The sequence below is a fragment of the Oncorhynchus gorbuscha genome, linkage group LG15 (genome assembly GCF_021184085.1).
Source record: "Oncorhynchus gorbuscha isolate QuinsamMale2020 ecotype Even-year linkage group LG15, OgorEven_v1.0, whole genome shotgun sequence".
In the NCBI taxonomy this organism is placed as follows: domain Eukaryota; kingdom Metazoa; phylum Chordata; class Actinopteri; order Salmoniformes; family Salmonidae; genus Oncorhynchus; species Oncorhynchus gorbuscha.
The window spans coordinates 56,959,688-56,980,928 of record NC_060187.1 but is presented as its reverse complement, the minus strand read 5'-3'; the positions used below and the strand labels follow the sequence as shown (position 1 = coordinate 56,980,928).

The window sequence follows — 21,241 nt, the reverse complement described above, 5'->3', positions numbered from 1 at the left end:
TCTCTCTCTCCCCATTACACCTGTCTCTCTCTCTCCCCATTACACCTCTCTTTCTCTCACTCTCCCCATTTACACCTCCCTCCTCTACACCTCTCCCATTACACCTCCCCCTCTCTCTCTCTCTCTCTCTCTCTCTCTCTCTCTCTCTCTCTCTCTCTCTCTCTCCCCATTCCAACTCTCTCTCTCTCTCTCTCTCTCTCTCTCTCTCTCTCTCTCTCTCTCTCTCTCTCTCTCCTCTCTCTCTCTCTCCATTACACATCACTCCCCATTCTCTCTCTCCCCATTACACCTCCCTCTCTCTCACTCTCCCCATTACACCTCCCTCTCTCTCACTCTCCCCATTACTCCTCCCTCTCTCTCACTCTCCCCATTACACCTCCCTCTCTCTCACTCTCCCCATTACACTCCCCATTCTCTCTCTCTCCCCATTACACCTCTCTCTCCCCATTACACTCTCTCTCTCTCCCCATTACACCATTCTCTCTCTCCCCATTACACCTCTCTCTCTCCCCATTACACCTCTCTCTCTCCCCATTCCCCATTACACTCTCTCTCTCTCTCTCTCTCTCTCTCTCTCTCTCTCTCTCTCTCTCTCTCTCTCTCTCTCTCTCTCTCCATTCTCACTCTCTCCATTACACATCCCTCTCTACACCCCATTACACATTCACTCTCTCCTCACTCTCCCCATTACACCTCTCTCTCTCTCCCCATTACACCTCTCTCTCTCCCCATTCCTCTCTCTCTCTCCCCATTCCACCTCTCTCTCTCTCTCTTCTCTCTCTCTCTCCATTCTCTCTCTCCCATTCTCTCTCTCTCTCTCTCTCCCCATTACACTCTCTCTCTCCCATTACACCTCTCTCTCTCACTCCCCTCTCTCTCCCCATTACACCCTCTCTCTCCCCATTCTCCCCTTCCCCACACTCTCTCTCTCTCTCCTCTCTCTCACTCTCCCCATTACACCTCCCATTCTCTCTCACTCTCCCCATTACACCTCTCCTCTCTCTCACTCTCCCATTACACCTCTCTCCCCATTACTCTCTCCCATTCCCCATTACACCTCTCTCTCACTCTCCCCATTACACCTCTCTCTCTCTACACCTCTCTCTCTCTCTCTCTCTCTCTCTCTCATTACACATCACTCTCTCTCCATTACACATCACTCTCTCTCTCCTCTCTCTCTCTCTCCCTCCCCATTACACCTCTCTCTCTCTCCATTACACCTCTCTTTCTCTCACTCTCCCCCATTACACCTCCCTCTCTCTCTCTCTCTCTCTCTCTCTCTCTCTCTCTCTCTCTCTCTCTCTCTCTCCCCATTCCAACTCTCTCTCTCTCTCTCTCTCTCTCTCTCTCTCTCTCCATTACACATCACTCTCTCTCACTCTCCCCATTACACCTCCCTCTCTCTCACTCTCCCCATTACACCTCCCTCTCTCTCACTCTCCCCATTACTCCTCCCTCCCTCTCACTCTCCCCATTACACCTCCCTCTCTCTCTCTCTCCCCATTACACCTCTCTCTCTCCCCATTACACCTCTCTCTCTCCCCATTACACTCTCTCTCTCCCCATTACACCTCTCCCCATTACACCCTCTCTCTCCCCATTACACCTCTCTCTCTCTCTCTCTCTCTCTCTCTCTCTCTCTCTCTCTCTCTCTCCATTACACATCACTCTCTCCCCATTACATCACTCTCTCTCCCCATTACACTCCCTCTCTCTCACTCTCCCCATTACACCTCTCTCTCTCCCCATTACACCTCTCTCTCTCTCCCCATTCCCCAACTCTCTCTCTTCCATCTCTCTCTCTCTCTCTCTCTCTCTCTCTCTCTCTCTCTCTCTCTCTCTCTCTCTCTCTCTCTCTCTCTCTCTCTCTCTCTCTCTCCTCCATTCTCTCTCTCTCTCTCTCTCTCTTACTCTCTCTCTCTCTCTCTCTCTCTCCCCTCTCTCTCTCCTCTCTCTCTCTCTCCCCACCTCTCTCTCTCCCCATTACACCTCCCTCTCTCTCACTCTCCCCATTACACCCTCCTCTCTCTCACTCTCCCCATTACACCTCTCTCTCTCCCCATTACACCTCTCTCTCTCCCCATTACACTCTCCCCATTACTCCTCTCCTCTCTCTCTCTCTCTCACTCTCCCCATTACACATCACTCTCTCTCTCTCTCTCTCTCTCTCTCTCTCTCTCTCTCTCTCCATTACACATCACTCTCTCTCCTCTCTCCCCATTACACCTCCCCTCTCTCTCACTCTCCCCATTACACCTCTCTCTCTCTCTCCCTCCTCCCTCTCTCTCTCTCTCCCCATTACACCTCTCTCTCTCCCCATTACACTCTCCCCATTACACCTCCCCATTCCTCTCTCACTCTCCCCATTACACCTCCTCTCTCTCTCTCTCCCATTACACCTCCCTCTCTCCCCATCCCCATTACACCTCTCTCTCTCCCCATTACACCTCTCTCTCTCCCCATTACCTCTCCCCATTCTCTCTCACTCCCATTACACACCTCTCTCTCTCTCCCCATTACACCTCTCTCTCTCCATTCTCTCTCTCTCTCCCCATTCTCTCTCTCTCCCCATTACACTCTCTCTCTCTCTCTCTCTCTCCCCTCTCTCTCTCTCTCTCTCTCTCTCTCTCTCTCTCTCTCTCTCTCTCTCTCTCTCTCTCTCTCTCTCTCCCTGGCATTGATTCATAGAGCTTGTAAAGCTGACAGTGGTCCCTCTCAGTCCCTTTCAGCTGGAACAAAGCAGGTGACAAGAACACCTCCCTCGACGGCTGACCTGTTGGTCCCTGCTCCGCCTCTCCTTGGCTGGGGGGGGGTCTACTTTCGAGCATGTAGCCTGTTCCTTGTAGTGGGGGGGGGGCGTCCTCTGCTAACCCTCCCCCTAACCTAACCTCCCATGTCCCGTCCCCCCCCTCCAGCCCATCCTTGGTGACCTGGATACATGCTCTCTCTGACACTTGAACTACTTAGCTGTGTCACCTTCAACGCCCGACAGCACCTCGGACGCCCATCCTGCTTGTGCATCAGCTGTACAACGGCCTCACAAAATAAAACATCTCGGGTTTAGTGGTCTCGCACCGCCCCGTTCGAAGCATCCAGGTTCATATCTCTAATTTTACGTAATCGTGGGATTGGGATTGTAAAGGATGCGGTTTGAAAATAATTGATCTTAAAAATGTGTTTTTCACAGTGGTGTCATTGTGCTGTCATGTTTGATACAGTATAATTGACTGAGCCGGCTTATGCTTTATGTCCAATCCAGGTTTGACTGTCCGCTATGTCTAGGATGATATGTATTCCCTCTAAATGCTGTATGTTCAGTTCAGTGTTAAGGCAGTTCAGACAATGTTAAGGTTGAATTGTGTAATTGATTGGTCGGGGCTGCATGTCGGTGTTAAAGGTTAATTCCTCCAACTCCTGGTGTCTGACTGCTTCCCAGGCGACGGCCCTCTCCTCCCTGAAGTAATGCCACTTAGACCCCCCCCCCTCCTCCTCTACCCAACACCACAGGCTGTGCTGACTGGAGGCATTGATCCACTGATCAATATATACAGTTGAAGTCGGAAGTTTACATACACCTTAGCCAAATACATTTAAACTCAGTTTTTCACAATTCCCGACATTCAATCCCAGTAAAAAAAATCCCTGTCCAATTAGGATCACTACTTTATTTTAAGAATGTGAAATGTCAGAATAATAGTAGAGAGAATTATTTATTTCAGCTTTTATTTCTTTCATCACATTCCCAATGGGTCAGGCGTTTGCATACACTCAATTAGTATTTGGTAGAATTGCCTTTAAATTGTTTAAACTTGGGTCAAACATTTCGGGTAGCCTTCCACAAGCTTCCCACAATAAGTTGGGTGAATTTTGGCACATTCCTCCTGACAGAGCTGGTGTAAACAGGTTTGAGTCGGTTTTTATATATATATATGTTATATATGCCATTTGCTTTTATCCAAAGGACTTACAGTCTCATACATTATACGTATGGGTGGTCCCGGGAAACGAACCCACTACACGGCGCCATGCTCTACCAACTGAGCTACAGAAGGACCACAGTCCTTCTTTTCAGTTCTGCCCTCACATTTTCTATGGGATTGAGGTCAGGGCTTTGTGATGGCCACTCCAATACCTTGACTTTGTTGTCCTTAAGCCATTTTGCCTCTACTTTGGAAGTATGCTTGGGGTCATTGTCCATTTGGAAGACCCATTTGCGACCAAGCTTGAACTTCCTGACCGATGTCTTGAGATGTTGCTTCAAAATATCCACATAGGATCATGAGGCAGGGAAATGATCTATTTTGTGAAGTGCACCAGTCCCTCCTGAAGCAAAGCACCCCCACAACATGATGCTGCCACCAATGTGCTTCACGGTTGGGATAGTGTTCTTTGGCTTGCAAGCCTCCCCCTTTTCCTCCAAACATAATGACGGTCATTATTGCCAAACAGTTGTATTTTTGTTTCATCAGACCAGAGGACATTTCTCCCAAAAGTTCGATCTTTGTCCCCAAGTGTAGTTGCAAACTGTAGTCTGGCTTTTTTATGGCGGTTTCGGAGCCGTTGTTTGCTGAGTGACCTTTCAGGTTATGTCGATATAGGACTCGTTTTACTGTAGATATAGATACTTCTGTACCTGTTTCCTCCAGCATCTTCACAAGGTCCTTTGCTGTTGTTCTGGGATTGATTTGCACTTTTCGCACCAAAGTACGTTCATCTCTAGGAGACAGAACGCGTGTCCTTCCTGAGCGGTTTTACGGCTGCGTGGTCCCATGGTGTTTATACTTGCGTACTATTGTTTGTACAGATGAACGTCGTACCTTCAGGCGTTTGGAAATTGCTCTCTAGGATGAACCAGACTTGTGGAGGTCTACAAGTTTTGGCTGATTTCTTTTGATTTCCCATGATGTCAAGCAAAGAGGCACTGAGTTTGAAGGTAGGCCTTGAAATACACCCAAAGGTACACCTCCAATTGACTCCAATGATGTCAATCAGCCTATAAGAAGCTTCTAAAGCCATTACATCATTTTCTGGAATTTTCCAAGCTGTTTAAAGGCACAGTCAACTTAGTGTACGTGATCTTCTGACCCACTGGAATTGTGATACAGTGAATTATAAGTGACATAATCCGTCTGTAAACAATTGTTGGAAAAATGACTTGTGTCATGCATAAAGTAGATGTCCTAACCGACTTGCCAAAACTATAGTTTGTTAACAAGAAATGTGTGTAGTGGTTGAACAACGAGTTTTAATGACTCCAACCTAAGTATATGCAAACCTTTGACTTCAACTGTAGCTGCATCTGTAGTGTACACTACACTGACTCCAAGCTGTTGGTTGCATGGTAATGAGGTAGGTTAAAGGCGTTCGCATGCTTCCCAGCCAAAACAGTTTCTGGACAGGTGTTATGACAACATTTTGTTACCGTTTTGATCGTTTTGGACTTCGGCTTCGTTTTTTTCAGCTGTTCGGGCGCCCACATTTCTTCCTCAGCGCAAGCTGAAGTGCCTGTTGTGATTCAACGAGTGACGACTCCACTTGAGACATACTGCGCCGAACAGCACATAAGTCAGATGTAAAATTGCGAGAATCGGATCTCTTCGGCAAAACGTTTCAAAATGAATGCCAGATATTTTTGAATGATCTTAGATGAATTCGGACTATTTTGAGGACGTGTATACCGCCTACGGCATCTCAAAATGGACAAACAGTACTATTTTCTCGTTTTTTCAAGGTCTTTAAGTATGCAAGCACACTGGCTGTGTATGTGTGTCGGACTGACTGACTGTGTCGTTTTTGTCCGTCTGCATTCTCCTGTGTCTCTGACACTATAATTCTCGTATTCTCTCTCGTTCTCTGTAGGGAGGCCACTCTCATCTGGAGAAACGGCATCAGAGCCTCCCTTCCATCGCTCCCCTTCTTTCTTTTTATCTTATCCTCGCCCGAGCCTCCATCTTGTTTGGCATCACTTCAAATAATGCAGTGTGCTTCTCTCTGTCCTCACGACTCGCTGGTTAAAGGAATCAGTCACTCAGAACACTCAAAACACATATTAAAACACGCATCAGCCTCTCGCCGGGGCCAAATCACGCTGTTCAAATGTTGTTCTTCCACCGGGAGTGAAGAGATGGGATGTGCAACATTAACTTGATTCGCGGCGGCGGCGGCGACTGAGTGACACCCCATAAACCTCAGCGGGCAGGCAGGTTGCTGCTAGGCCCGGCAGACAGCACCCTGCGGATAATGTGACACACGCTAGCGATGCCTCCTATATGCCACACACACACACACACATAAGCGCACACACACACGTACACATACTCGTTTTATGGTCATGTATAAAACATCACAGCATTGAGTTATTGTCCTCTCCGGTTGGCCTCTCGGCTCTTAGCAGTTGAGCGTTGGCTAGTGGGTCTCTGTAACTTCTGCTGTACTAAATGTCAGCCTCCCATCCAGAGGGACAGGCGTCCTCGTTGTCACCGCACTTGTTCTATAGACTGTCCATAGACTGACCGTAGTGTTTCCGACTGAAGTATTCATGACTATGTGTTCACTCTGAATTATGGAGACTTGGTTTCCTGTCGTGCCATTATACTTCTCACGGAAGTTGAATGTTAGTTTCTATTGCGATGAAGCCTGCCGACCGTGTACTTCAGGGGATTAGTGAGATTTTGCATTTCATTTTTCGACGTGTATTGTTACAGGCTTGCGCTTAAATACATTACGCGATCCATCCAGAGAGAGAGGGAAATAGAAGGACAGGAGAGAGAGGGGATTAGAAGGACAGGAGAGAGAGGGAAATAGAAGGACAGGAGAGAGAGGGAAATAGAAGGACAGGAGAGAGAGGGAAATAGAAGGACAGGAGCGAGAGGGAAATAGAAGGACAGGAGCGAGAGGGAAATAGAAGGACAGGAGAGAGAGGGGAATAGAAGGACAGGAGAGAGAGGGAAATAGAAGGACAGGAGAGAGAGGGAAATAGAAGGACAGGAGAGAGAGGGAAATAGAAGGACAAGAGAGAGAGGGGAATAGAGGACAGGAGAGAGAGGGAAATAGAAGGACAGGAGAGAGAGGGAAATAGAAGGACAGGAGAGAGAGGGAAATAAAAGGGCAGGAGAGAGAGGGAAATAGAAGGACAGGAGAGAGGGAAATAGAAGGACAGGAGAGAGAGGGAAATAGAAGGACAAGAGAGAGGGAAATAGAAGGACAGGAGAGAGAGGGAAATAGAAGGACAGGAGAGAGAGGGGAATAGAAACCCAGGAGAGAGAGGGAAATAGAAGGACAGGAGAGAGAGGGAAATAGAAGGACAGGAGAGAGAGGGAAATAGAAGGACAGGAGAGAGAGGGAAATAGAAGGACAGGAGCGAGAGGGAAATAGAAGGACAGGAGCGAGAGGGAAATAGGAAGGACAGAGGAGAAGACAGGAGAGAGAGGGGAATAGAAGGACAGGAGAGAGAGGGAAATAGAAGGACAGGAGAGAGAGGGAAATAGAAGGACAGGAGAGAGAGGGAAATAGAAGGACAAGAGAGAGAGGGGAATAGAGGACAGGAGAGAGAGGGAAATAGAAGGACAGGAGAGAGAGGGAAATAGAAGGACAGGAGAGAGAGGGAAATAGAAGGGCAGGAGAGAGAGGGAAATAGAAGGACAGGAGAGAGAGGGAAATAGAAGGACAGGAGAGAGAGGGAAATAGAAGGACAAGAGAGAGGGAAATAGAAGGACAGGAGAGAGAGGGAAATAGAAGGACAGGAGAGAGAGGGAAATAGAAGGACAGGAGAGAGAGGGAAATAGAAGGACAGGAGAGAGGGGAATAGAAGGACAGGAGAGAGAGGGAAATAGAAGGACAGTAGAGGGAAATAGAAGGACAGGAGAGGGGAATAGAAGGACAGGAGAGAGAGGGGAATAGAAGGACAGGAGAGAGAGGGAAATAGAAGGACAGGAGAGAGAGAGAAATAGAAGGACAGGAGAGAGAGGGAAATAGAAGGACAGGAGAGAGAGGGAAATAGGACAGGAGAGAGAGGGAAATAGAAGGACAGGAGAGAGAGGGAAATAGAAGGACAGGAGAGAGAGGGAAATAGAAGAACAGGAGAGAGAGGGAAATAGAAGGACAGGAGAGAGATGGGAATAGAAGGACAGGAGAGAGAGGGAAATAGAAGGACAGGAGAGAGAGGGAAATAGAAGGACAGGAGAGAGAGGGGAATAGAAGGACAGGAGAGATAGGGGAAATAGAAGGACAGGAGAGAGAGGGAAATAGAAGGACAGGAGAGCGAGGGAAATAGAAGGACAGGAGAGAGAGGGGAATAGAAGGACAGGAGAGAGAGGGAAATAGAAGGACAGGAGAGAGAGGGGAATAGAAGGACAGGAGAGAGAGGGAAATAGAAGGACAGGGGAGAGAGGGAAATAGAAGGACAGGAGAGAGAGGGGAATAGAAGGACAGGAGAGAGAGGGAAATAGAAGGACAGGAGAGAGAGGGAAATAGAAGGACAGGAGAGAGAGGGAAATAGAAGGACAGGAGAGAGAGGGAAATAGAAGGACAGGAGAGAGAGGGAAATAGAAGGACAGGAGAGAGAGGGGAATAGAAACCCAGGAGAGAGAGGGAAATAGAAGGACAGGAGAGAGTGAAATAGAAGGACAGGAGAGAGAGGGGAATAGAAGGACAGGAGAGAGAGGGGAAGAGAGATGAGAGACACAGACAGAACGGGACAGAGAAAGACATGGAAAAGGGAAAAGAGTGGTAGTATGTAGGGTCGACTCTGATAAACGAAGAGGCCTTCTCAAGGAGTGGGCAACTGATACAGCTCCCCCTTCTCCTCTGTCCGGAATGAAACCGGCATCGCTCGGCCACAGTCATCTACACTTATATTTCACTCTGATGTTACGTGCCATTCTTGGGGAACGCACAAAGTATCACCCCCCCCCCACACACACACGAGTGAGTGTCTCCTGTTCCTGTTCCTCTCCAAATCCTTTTTCTCTGGATAGATTGTGCACGTCTGAATCCTCTGAGCTGCTCTCAGCCTTAAACAATGCCATTTCTAACACCGTTCCCATCGCCTTGGCAACTCCATAGCAACCTGTGGTCTGCCAGGGCATGGTGTGGATCAATTAGCACCATCTGATGTCTCACCACTTCTTGTCGCCCGTTGTAATATCTTGATATTCTCTTATTTGTGTATTTACTTTTTTTTTAAAACAAATATTGCGCGCTAGATTATTTTTCATATGAAGTTAATGGAGTATTTCGATATATATTTTTTATGTTATGCTCTGCTATTACATAAACTTTGCCAGTGGCCTGCAGAACTCGATTTAAAAAGGAATAAAGAAACAATAGAGAGACAACATGTCCCTGGCCAATAGAATAAATGGACATTAAAAAGAAAGGAGGACCAATGCACTCTTTATAAAATTTATAGAAATGCCTTTATTTGGAAACAAAAATGTCTAAATCTGACGTGTTTTGGTGTCTTTTGCACAAAGCATTTCCCCATCAACCCTGATTGATAGTTAATAGTCATTATTCTACAAGAATAAATGGTAACTGGTGCTATAAGTATAGTCCTAATTACTCAAATGTCCATTGACAGAATGTTATCAAAACCCAATGCACGTCATACTGCTTCGTCATTAACGCTGCTCCATATCTCTGTGTTTTCCCAGGTATCGTGTCCAAGTCGTTCGAGTGTCGTCTAAAGGGCCAGGGAGCCACATTCGTGGAGGTTGACACAGCGTTTGACGGGGCCTTCCCGGTGCGGAGGGTGGGCTCCATGGAGGGGCTGGAGGGCCAGGAGAGTGTCCAGCAGGTGATTATCATCCAGGGTTATGGCGATGGGGAGATGGCCTTCGACCAGGCCCTGGAAGAGTCAGCCGCTGCCACCCTGCGGGACCTGGCCATGGCGGGCCAGGTGGCCGAGGTGCTCCACATCACCGAGGACGGCCAGGTCATCTCCTCAGGGAGGGAGGTGTCTGCAGGCGGGGCACATCACCTGGCCGGAGGCACCACCCAGTACGTCCTGCTGGAGTCTGGCGGGTCTGCAGCTGGAGGTGGAGGTCACGGGGGAAGGGCGATGCACCACCACATGGTGTCGGAGTCATCCACGGCTCTGGATGCCCTCCTCAGTGCCGTCAGCGAGATGGGCCAGCAGGAAGAAGACAGCCAAGAGGTCATGACCCAGGAAGTTGTGTCAGAGGTCATGGAGCGAGTGGAGGAGGAGGAGATGGAGGTGGAGGTGAAGACAGAGGAGGAGGTGTGCGAGGAGCAGCAGGTGCAGGAGGAGCAGGTGGTCCAGGAGGTGCTGCAGTTTGCAGCCAGCCAGCTGATGATGAAGGAGGGGCTGACCCAGGTGATCGTCAACGATGAGGGGACCCACTACATCGTGACGGAGCTGGATGACAACACCCTCCAGGTGGAGGGGACCATGTACACCCAGCATCAGGGAGGGGAGGACGACCAGCAGAGTGAGGGCGTTTCAGAGGGCCAGGCTGGGGAGAGGATGGTCTACTACCTGGATGGAGCTCCACACAATGTGGTTCTGGAGAAGGTGGAGGTGGACTAGTCAGTGACTGGCAAGTTTCCTTGATTCCTCGAGTCCTCTCTCCTCACCTCCTTCTCAAAAGCAGTTGGATAAGAAGTTATAGGGGAGTGACCTCTGTCCTTTTCATCCATTGGGTTTTGAGAAGGAGGAGAGAGGATGCAAGAAATCAAGGAAATGCAATTGAGACTCTTCCTGTATGATGAACAAATGTCCAGCTTAAAGCCCTTAAGAGTCTTTCTCTTTGTCTCTTTCATGGAAAATGTAATTATCTTTTTTACATAGCTTTATCTCCATTTTGTAACGATTTACTCAGGATAACCTTGACATCTATGGAGTTATAGTGAGGGGCGAAGTTTATTTGCTAACATTATTTAACATTTGCATCATTTTACAGCCAATGCCAGAATTACCACTTGTTTTTGGAGTCATGGCTGGAAATACATTGCCTATTTTCACACGGTTCTATTTTTTGAAATGTGTTCAATTACAAAAATAATAATTTTAAGATTACATTTCCAGCAGGATATTTTCCCATTACCTAGAAAGACTTTAAGTTGCATGGTTTGGTTTTATTGAAAGTTAGAGAATAATAACAGCTTTATTTTCAAGGACATTTTCACCCCAAAAAATGATATTTTGGTATTTGTTTAATTAGTCCATTATTGATACAGTCCCACAAGGTTTTGCATGTCATCAATCACTTTTTGAAGATATATCACTTTTGAAATACAGAAATACAGCCGGTGTGATGCATTTTGCGTCATGTGGTGTAAAATGCATCATCATGTGGTGTAAAATGCATCATCATGTGGTGTAAAATGCAGCATCATGTGGTGTAAAATGCAGCATCATGTGGTGTAAAATGCATCATCATGTGGTGTAAAATGCAGCATCATGTGGTGTAAAATGCATCATCATGTGGTGTAAAATGCATCATCATGTGGTGTAAAATGCAGCATCATGTGGTGTAAAATGCAGCATCATGTGGTGTAAAATGCATCATCATGTGGTGTAAAATGCAGCATCATGTGGTGTAAAATGCAGCATCATGTGGTGTAAAATGCAGCATCATGTGGTGTAAAATGCAGCATCATGTGGTGTAAAATGCAGCATCATGTGGTGTAAAATGCATCATCATGTGGTGTAAAATGCAGCATCATGTGGTGTAAAATGCATCATACCTGCTGTACTTCTGTATTTTGAAAGTTACATCTCTTGAAAACTTGATTGCTGACATGCAAAACATTTCTGTACTATATCAACAATGGACTAATAAAACAAATACCAAAATATCGTTTTTGGGGTTTTCCTTTAAGTAGTGAATTAATTTGCAATTAAAAAAGTTTAAAAAATAATTGTTTGCTCATTTAAAAAGGTACATTAATAGGTCATGTTTTGATAAGACCAGCTATTACAACTTTACCTTGCTGAATCTAGGACCAATAGTATTTTGGACATCGAAAATATCCATGAGGCTGATTGGTCTAAATCCAGGGGCAGTCCAATGATTGGCTTTTCTTTCAGCAATTGCTCAATATGGTCAGGATGCTGATTGGTCTGAATCCAAGGGCAGTCCATCTGTTTTTCAGGATGTTCTCAAAATGGCACGGTGCTGAGTTTCTGATAATCATAATTCCATTCAAGTTGACAAGTATTTTTTTCCCCATTGGCTTTACTGCTCTCAGTCAATGTAAATATATGTTTCTGTAAATGAAATTGTAATGATACTGGTATTTGAGTAATGACAATAAAGCCCAATCTTCATCTGGAGGGGTGTTAGTTCACCTCAACTTTTCTTTGACAGTGATACAATCTCCTATTCACATAAACCACATGAACTTACATGCATCAACTGGCATAGGAGCTTCGACCAAGTGTGTTTCCAATCACCATCATCATGATCATCACCATTGTCATTATCACCATCATCATGACCACCATCATACTAATCATAATCCGCCTCTCCCCCGGTCAGCCCCCTATTCTCTCCCTCCATTGTGTTGAACAGAACACTCACATTCTTTCTCCTTACAGTATTCAAGAGCTGGAAGAGGGAATCAATATTCACTTAGGGCCGTAGTACAGCCTCGGCTCTGATTGAGTGAGTGGGAGCCCAGTATGACGGCTATGAACACAATGCCGAAGACTGGCTTTCACACAGGGGCCATCAGGAGATCATCCCTTTAATGTAACACACAGCCAGGTGTGTGTGTGGAGAGAGAGAGAGAGAGAGAGAGAGAGAGAGAGAGAGAGAGAGAGAGAGAGAGAGAGAGAGAGAGATGTGGGCTGGCTGAGAGGAGTGGATTACAGCTGGTTTGAGTGAGTGAGGTGAGAGATGAACAGCAACAGAGAAATCCCCCTCATAACCACCGTTGGAAGGTGAGCCTGTAATTTCACATGGCATACTGTATGTCTCTCTGCTACACAGGACTATAAGCACAGGAACCTGCCTCAGCTAAAACCTGCAATCCTAGCTGTCTCCTTTCACACTTTCTCCTCCCAGTTAACACAATTAGATCACGTGAATCACCACGGTGTGTGGGTTTCTATGTGTGTATTGCTGTGCGCGTGTGTGTACGTGTAATATGCTTGTGTATGTGGATGCGCGCGGCGTGTCTCACTCTCTCCACCCTGTGCGGCTTCCTAATCAGAGATGGGTGGTTCATTATTAGCTACAGCTGGCCGTGCGTGTGACATGGAAGAGGGAGAAATTAGCAGCTGTCACCGAGTGATGAGTTCATTTCCTGACAGGCCCGGTTCGCCTGAGTCCGTTAGAGAAGACGGGCAGACGGTTGATGGAAACCTGCCGCTGCAGCTTAATTGGCGAGCCGGGAAAGGGCAGAGGGCCTGGGGGGGGGCTATCCTCCCGCTCTTTCCATCACTCTGTGGGGGCAGAAGGGAGAGCGAGAGGAGAGGGACAGGGGGTTGGGATCTCTCTGAGTATGATAAATATGGCAATTCTGTTGAGTTCACCGTCTATAGAAAACATATCAGCCCGTGGATCATTTTCTTAATGTCTCTGCTATTAGTTTTGCGGCCCCTTTGGCAGTATTAGCATTCTCACCGATACTGATACACTCTGGTTGTGTGTTGTGTCCTGGGGATGCAGGAACAATTCTATTAAAGGGACCTGTTTGTTTTGTGGTCTACCTTCTATGTTATGTGGTCATGTACCTGGAACGTGAAGGCAGATGAAGAGATGTACAGTAAATTCTATGTTTTCTAGTCAATCATTGTACCAGTACTCTTAACTGAACTGTAATTTCTGGAGTCTGTGAAAGCTGATATAATGCGGCAGCAACAGATTGGAGTGGTTCATCTCTTTAAGGAATGATGGGGCCTTCCGTCTCCCTCCCCCTGTATCCCTGTCTTTGATCACACTGATCCAGCGCGAGCACCCCCCAACACAACCCTCCTGCCATAGACCCACTGATACACCGACCTCAGCATGTGACATACATTGACAGCCCCACTCCATTCCTGAGCCACTCATAGCAGGCGTTGCCCCACAGAACCCCCACACACACATGCGCTCAAGCATGTCCACAAACACACACAAGCACCCCTGAAAACACAATCAGGCCCACAGACATGCGGCGCTCTCAACACTTCATTCATTAAGGGAAGCAGTGATTGAAAAACGATCCGATTAGCTCACTATGAAGAGCGGTGTGACCGAAATAACTGTCGTTTCAACCTTGAATGAGAAACAACTGTAAGTGCTTTTAATTGGACACAAGAGGGAGAGAGATTCCCCTCCTTCCCCAGCATGCAATGTTACATTTTTGTATTTAAAAAAAAACTTTATGGAAACTTTGTTGAAGTAAAAGAGTGGCAAAACATCCTTAAATGTTGTTCCATTTAGATTGTAAATACTACATGTATTTTTTTTTACCTTTATTTAACCAGGTAAGATAGTTGAGAACAAGTTCTCATTTGCAACTGCGACCTGGCCAAGATAAAGCAAAGCAGTGCGACACAAACAATAACACAGAGTTCCACATGGAATAAACAAGCGTACAGTCAATAACACAATAGTTTTAGTTTCAGTTTTACTAGGGTAAGTTTGGCGGCGTGAGTGAAGGAGGCTTTGTTGCGAAATAGAAAGCTGATTCTAGATTTGATTTTGGATTGGATATGTTTAATATGAGACTGGAAGGAGAGTTTACAGTCTAGCCAGACACCTAGGTATTTGTAGTTGTCCGCATATTCTAGGTCAGAACCATCCTGGATAGTGATGCTAGTCGGGCGGGCGGATGCGGGCACCGACCGTTTGAAAAGCATGCATTTGGTTTTACTAGCGTTTAACCTGTTGCGACGAGCAATCCCGTATCCGGGATCCTATTTATAGCCTCAAGCTCATTAGCATAACGCAATGTTAACTATTCATGAAAATCGCAAATGAAATGAAATAAATATATTAGCTCTCAAGCTTAGCCTTTTGTTAACAACACTGTCATCTCAGATTTTCAAAATATGCTTTTGAACCATAGCTAAACAAGCATTTGTGTAAGAGTATTGATAGATAGCATAGCATTAAGCCTAGCATTCAGCATGCAACATTTTCACAAAAACAAGAAAAGCATTCAAATAAAATAATTTACGTTTGAAGAACTTCAGATGTTTTCAATGTGGAGACTCTCAGTTAGATAGCAAATATTCAGCTTTTCCAAAAATATTATTTGTGTAGGACAAATCCCTCCGTTTTGTTCATCACGTTTGGGTAAGAAAAACCCCGAAAATTAAGTCATTACAACGCAACCTTTTTCCAAATTAACTCCATAATATCGACAGAAACATGGCAAACGTTGTTTAGAATCAATCCTCAAGGTGTTTTTCACATATCTATCGATGATAAATCATTCGTGCCAGTTGACTTTCTCCTCTGAAGAAAATGGAACGCGCATGGACCTGGAGATTACGCAATAATTTCGACGGAGGACACCGGGCGGACACCTGGTAAATGTAGTCTCTTATGGTCAATCTTCCAATGATATGCCTACAAATACGTCACAATGCTGCAGACACCTTGGGGAAACGACAGAAAGTGCAGGCTCATTCCTGGCACAGGGCATTCAAAATCTGGACCATTTCCTGTATGAAATTTCATCTTGGTTTTGCCTGTAGCATTAGTTCTGGGGCACTCACAGATAATATCTTTGCAGTTTTGGAAACGCCAGAGTTTTGTCTTTCCAAGGCTGTCAATTACATGCATAGTCGTGCATCTTCTCATGACAAAATATCTTGTTTAAAACGGGAATGTTTTTTATCCAAAAATTAAAAGAGCACCGCCTATCTCGAAGAAGTTAAGAGCAGTTGGAGGACACGGAAGCAGTGTTGTATGGCATTGAAGATCGTTTGGAGGTTAGTTAACACAGTGTCCAAAGAAGGGCCAGATGTATACAGAATGGTGTCGTCTGCATAGACGTGGATCAGGGAATCACCCGCTGCAAGAGCGACATCATTGATATATACAGAGAAAAGAGTTGGCCCGAGAATTTAGCCCTGTGGCACCCCCATAGAGACTGCCAGAGGTCCGGACAACATGCCCTCCGATTTGACACACTGAACTCTGTCTGCGAAGTAGTTGGTGAACCAGGCAAGGCAGTCATTTCAGAAACCAAGGCTATTGAGTCTGCCAATAAGAATACAGTGATTGACAGAGTCGAAAGCCTTGGCCAGGTCGATGAAGACGGCTGCACAGTACGGCCTTTTATCGATGGCGGTTATAATACCGTTTAGTACCTTGAGCATGGCTGAGGTGCACTCGTGGCGAGCTCGAAGACCGGATTGCACAGCGGAGGAGGTACGGTGGGATTCAAAATAGTCAGTGATCTGTTTATTAACTTGGCTTTCGAAGACTTTAGAGAGGCAGGGCAGGATGGATATGTCTATAACAGTTCGGGTCTAGAGTGTCACCCCCTTTGAAGAGGCGGGTGGGTTCCTTGATGATTTGTGTGAGATTGAGGGCATCTAGCTTAGCTTGTAGGACTACCAGGGTGTTAAACATATCCCAGTTTAGGTCACCTAACAGAATGAACTCTGAAGATAGATGAGGGGCAATCAATTCACATATGGTGTCCAGGGCACAGCTGGGAGCTGAGGGTGGTCTATAACAGGCGGCAACTGTGAGAGACTTATTTCTGGAGAGATTCATTTTTATAATTAGAAGCCCGAACTGTTTGGGCATAGACCTGGAAAGTATGACAGAACTTTGCAAGCTAACTCCTCCCCCTTTGGCAGTTCTATCTTGACGGAATATGTTTTAGTTGGGTATGGAAATCTCAGAATTTTTGGTGGCCTTCTTAAGCAAGGATTCAGACACGGCAAGGACATCAGGGTTGGCGGAGTGTGCTAAAGCAGTGAGCAAAACAAACTTAGGGAGGAGGCTTCTGATGTTAACATGTGTGAAACTAAGGCTTTTTCGATTACAGAAGTCAACAAATGAGAGTGCCTTGGGACACGCAGGGCCTGGGTTAACCTCCACATCACCCGAGCAACTGGGGAGGAGTAGGATGAGGGTACGGCTAAAGGCTATCAAAACTGGTCATCTAGTGCGTTGGGGACAGAGAATGAAAGGAGCAGATTTCTGGGTGTGGTAGAATAGATTCAGGCCATAATGTGCAGACGGGTATGGTGGGGTGCGGAGGTAAGCCCAGGCACTGAGTGATAATAAGAGAGGTTGCATCTCTGGATGTGCTGGTTATACTGGGTGAGGTCACCGAATGTGTGGGGGGTGGGACAAAGGAGGAATCTGAGGCATGTTGAGTGGGACTAGGGGCTCCACTGTAAACTAAAACAATGATAATTATCCTAAACAACAGTATACAAGGCATATTGACATTAGAGAGACATAAAGCGAGGCATAAAGCAATCACAGGTGTTGATTGGGAGAGCTAGCTAAGACAACAACGGGTAAAACAACAGCTAATCAACTAAGACAATAACAGCAGGTAAAATGGCGATGAAAGGGCAGAGAGGGTCGGGTTAACTACACACAGGGCCTGAGTTCGGGGCTAGAGCCAACAGATAAATAAATAAAATTAACAAAATGGAGTACCGTAATAAATTAACAGTCCAGCAGGCATCAGCTATGTAGCCAAGTGATCATATGGTCCAGTGAACAGCAATAGATGGAACAGGGAAGCCGGTGCGTAGTCATTACTACGCTAGCACATGGGAGACACAGCGTTTAAAGTTAGCAGGCCAGGGTAAATAGAAGCGTCTGCTCCGATGGCCGGTTGAGGGCACAGCGGATGAAATTATGTCTGCGGACCAGTCGTGGTGGTACGGCAGGAAGTCATGTCGACAAAAGGTCCAAGCCAGATGGCTAAAGAGGTATTGTAGCTGTAGTAATTTCGTTTGCTAGCCGGGAGATGCGCCTGGCTCGTGGCTAACTGGTGCTAGCTTCAGGGCAGGGGTGTTAGCCACTATAGCCACTCGGTAGCAGCGATGATCCGCTGCAAAGGTCCAGAGCTTAAGGCAAGTATCCGGTAGGAGTAGTGGATTCTAGCCGTGTCCGGGACACATCGGCTGGGTAGCCTGGTGATCACAGAGTGGGTCGGGAGGTGGGCCTAGCTCGGGGCTAGGTCACTTGGTGGCAGCTAGCGAGCTGTGATGATCAGGAGTAATGGTCCAGAGTTTACAGCAGGAATACTGCGTTGTAGTGGAGAAAAACAGTCCGAGGCTGGTAGGTATTATCCAGGCTAAAAAAAATATGGTTGGTGCCTGTGCAGAAGGTAAAGGACACTAGTAGTGGCTAACAATGACTAAAAAGCTATTAGCTAATCAGCTGGTTAGCTTCTGATGGAAGTACTGGCTATAAGGTCAAAAAAATAGCAGAGCCATGTCACATTGAGTGAGGCGGGTTACCGGAAGGTTTATTTCATTTTTAAAATGGAAAAGAGATTGAAAATAAATAGAAATATACAAAAAAAGACGTAAAATACAGTAAACGAGAGGTTGACAAACCATGTCTGCACTGCCACACCATTTTGGATTTGATTATGCTTAAATTATTTAATTTAGCATTCTCAGTTTTCATTTGCTACCATTTAGAGAGAAAGATACACATGGATACACACTTAAAGAGATCATGCTAACCCTGAAACAGAATAAGTTTGCCATATTTTCACTGACAGAGAGAGCCAACACTGTATACTCTTTCCAAAGCTATTGGGATATTGTTTCACCATATGGAGGCTAATTGAGTATGGTACAGTATGTGGTCCTGTGTGGCTCAGTTGGTAGAGCGTGGCGCTTGCAGCACTGAGATTATGCATTCAATTTCCAATATGTAAAATATGTACACATATGACTATAAATTGCTTTGGATGAAAGCATCTCCTTAATGGTATATAATATATGTTCAGAGGGGTCACTCAAAAACGTCCCTCGTGCTGCAAAAATAAATGCGTAGATTCATGAATACAACAGTACAATGTTAGGTATATAAAACAAAAATATTGTCAGCTGTTTTTCAATTGAAATAGGCTTTCTCGCAAATCCACAATTATTGATTTATTTTACGATATTCTACAGTCGTGGCCAAAAGTTTTGAGAATGACACAAATATTAATTTCCACAAAGTTTGCTGCCTCAGTGTCTTTAGATATTTTTGTCAGATGTTACTATGGAATACTGAAGTATAATTACAAGCATTTAATAAGTGTCAAAGGCTTTTATTGACAATTACATGAAGTTGATGCAAAGAGTCAATATTTGCATTGTTGACCCTTCTTTATCAATACCTCTGCAATCTGGCATGCTGTCAATTAACTTCTGTGCCACATCCTGACTGATGGCAGCCCATTCTTGCATAATAAACTTTTGGAGTTTTTTTTAGAATTTGTGGGTTTTTGTTTGTCCACCCGCCTCTTGAGGATTGACGACAATTTATCAATGGGATTAAGGTCTGGGGAGTTTCCTGGCCTTGGACCAAAATATCGATGTTTTGTTCCCCGAGCCACTGAGTTATCACTTTTGCCTTATGGCAAGGTGCTCCATCATGCTGGAAAAGGCATTGTTCGTCACCAAACTGTTCCTGGATGGGAGAAGTTGCCCACTCCTTGGCTGAGAAGCAACCCCACACATGAATGGTCTCAGGATGCTTTATTGTTGGCAGACCGGACTGATGGTAGCGCTCACCATGTCTTCTCCGGACAAGCTTTTTTTCCGGATGCCCCAAACAATCGGAAAGGGAATTCATCAGAGAAAATGACTTTACCCCAGTCCTCAGCAGTCCAATCCCTGTACAGAATATCAGTATGTCCCTGATGTTTTTCCTGGAGAGAAGTGAGTTCTTTGCTGCCCTTCTTGACACCAGGCCATCCTCCAAAAGTCTTCACCTCACTGTGCGTGCAGATGCACTCACATCTGCCTGCTGCCATTCCTGAGCAAGCTCTGTACTGGTGGTGCCCCGATCCCGCAGCTGAATCAACTTTAGGAGATGGTCCTGGCGTTTGCTGGACTTTCTTGGGCGCCCTGAAGCTGTCTTCACAACAATTGAACTACTCTCTTTGAAGTTCTTGATGATCCGACAAATGGTTGATTTAGGTGCAATCTTTCTTTCTGATGGCACGTGTTTCCTTGCAGGTAACCATGGTTGACAGAGGAAGAACGCTGATTCCAAACACCACCCTCCTTTTGAAGCTTCCAGTCTGTTATTCGAACTCAATCAGCATGACAGAGTGATCTCCAGCCTTGTCCTCGTCAACACTCACACCTGTGTTAACGAGAGCATCACTGACATGATGTCAGCTGGTCCTTTTGTGGCAGGGCTGAAATGCAATGGAAATGTTGTTTGGGGATTCAGTTCATTTGCATGGTAAAGAGGGACTTTGCAATGAATTGCAATTCATCCAATTACTCTTCATAACATTCAGGTGTATATGCAAATTGCCATCATACAAACTGAGGCAGCAGACTTTGTGAAAATGTATATTTGTGTCATTCTCAAAACTTTTGGACACAACTGTATATGTCTAGTTTTTAAAATGTCTCTTGCTCTTCTTTCTAAATGTTTCCAGTACAATAGAATAGATGCTTCTCTTCCATGAGTGAACTGGGACTCTTCAAACCCTACTACATTTCCCTCCCAATCGGTCCCTCTCACGTCTTCTGCTCTCCCCTCCTTATGTGGGCCATGAGATGGGGGGTAGGGAGAGAACATGAGGCGGAGGCACGCAAGGCACCCAGTTCCACCCAGTGAGCAAAATTAGTTGAAAGACGTATTTACAATGTCTTTTAAACTTATTTTCAACTAAAAATACATATTTTCAAAATCTCCCAGTCCCGGCATCTCCCTGAGTGAGCTCATTTAGAGGGTAGTCCTTTAGTTTGTTGATATTGGATTAGATGTGATATGACTGACTGGGTCTTACTGTGTCTTTAAACCAGACCTGTGCCTAAGCTGATAAACACCACCCATTGGTGGAGAATCGTGTCATTCAAAGACTCATAATACACACTTAATTCCCTCATTCCCAAAGATGTGTTGCTTGTTGGTTTGGCCTTTAAAATATAAATGTAATTAAAAAAGGAATTATGTAATTATAATTTATTTTTATTTTTATCTTAAACATATCTGAACGGGTTATAAATCCATTGGCTCTGGACAAGGTTGAAGTTTTGTGTAAGACTTAAATAATTGCAGACGTTTCATCCCCAGGAGGTATCTCTTTAAACGGCACAGTGAATTGAGCTCAGATTTTC

General features: G+C 45.6%; 1 protein-coding gene across 1 annotated transcript in view; it reads left to right on the top strand.

Moving 5' to 3' along the window:
* Positions 1-12,298, top strand: part of LOC123998231 (zinc finger protein 407-like) — a 131,145-nt gene extending 118,847 nt beyond the window's left edge. Inside the window, exon 6 of the mRNA XM_046303264.1 lies at positions 9,654-12,298. Within this exon, the coding sequence (XP_046159220.1) occupies positions 9,654-10,549 (896 nt within the window). The 3' untranslated portion in view covers positions 10,550-12,298. The remainder of the gene's footprint in view (positions 1-9,653) is intronic.
* The last annotated feature ends 8,943 nt before the right edge of the window (positions 12,299-21,241 follow it).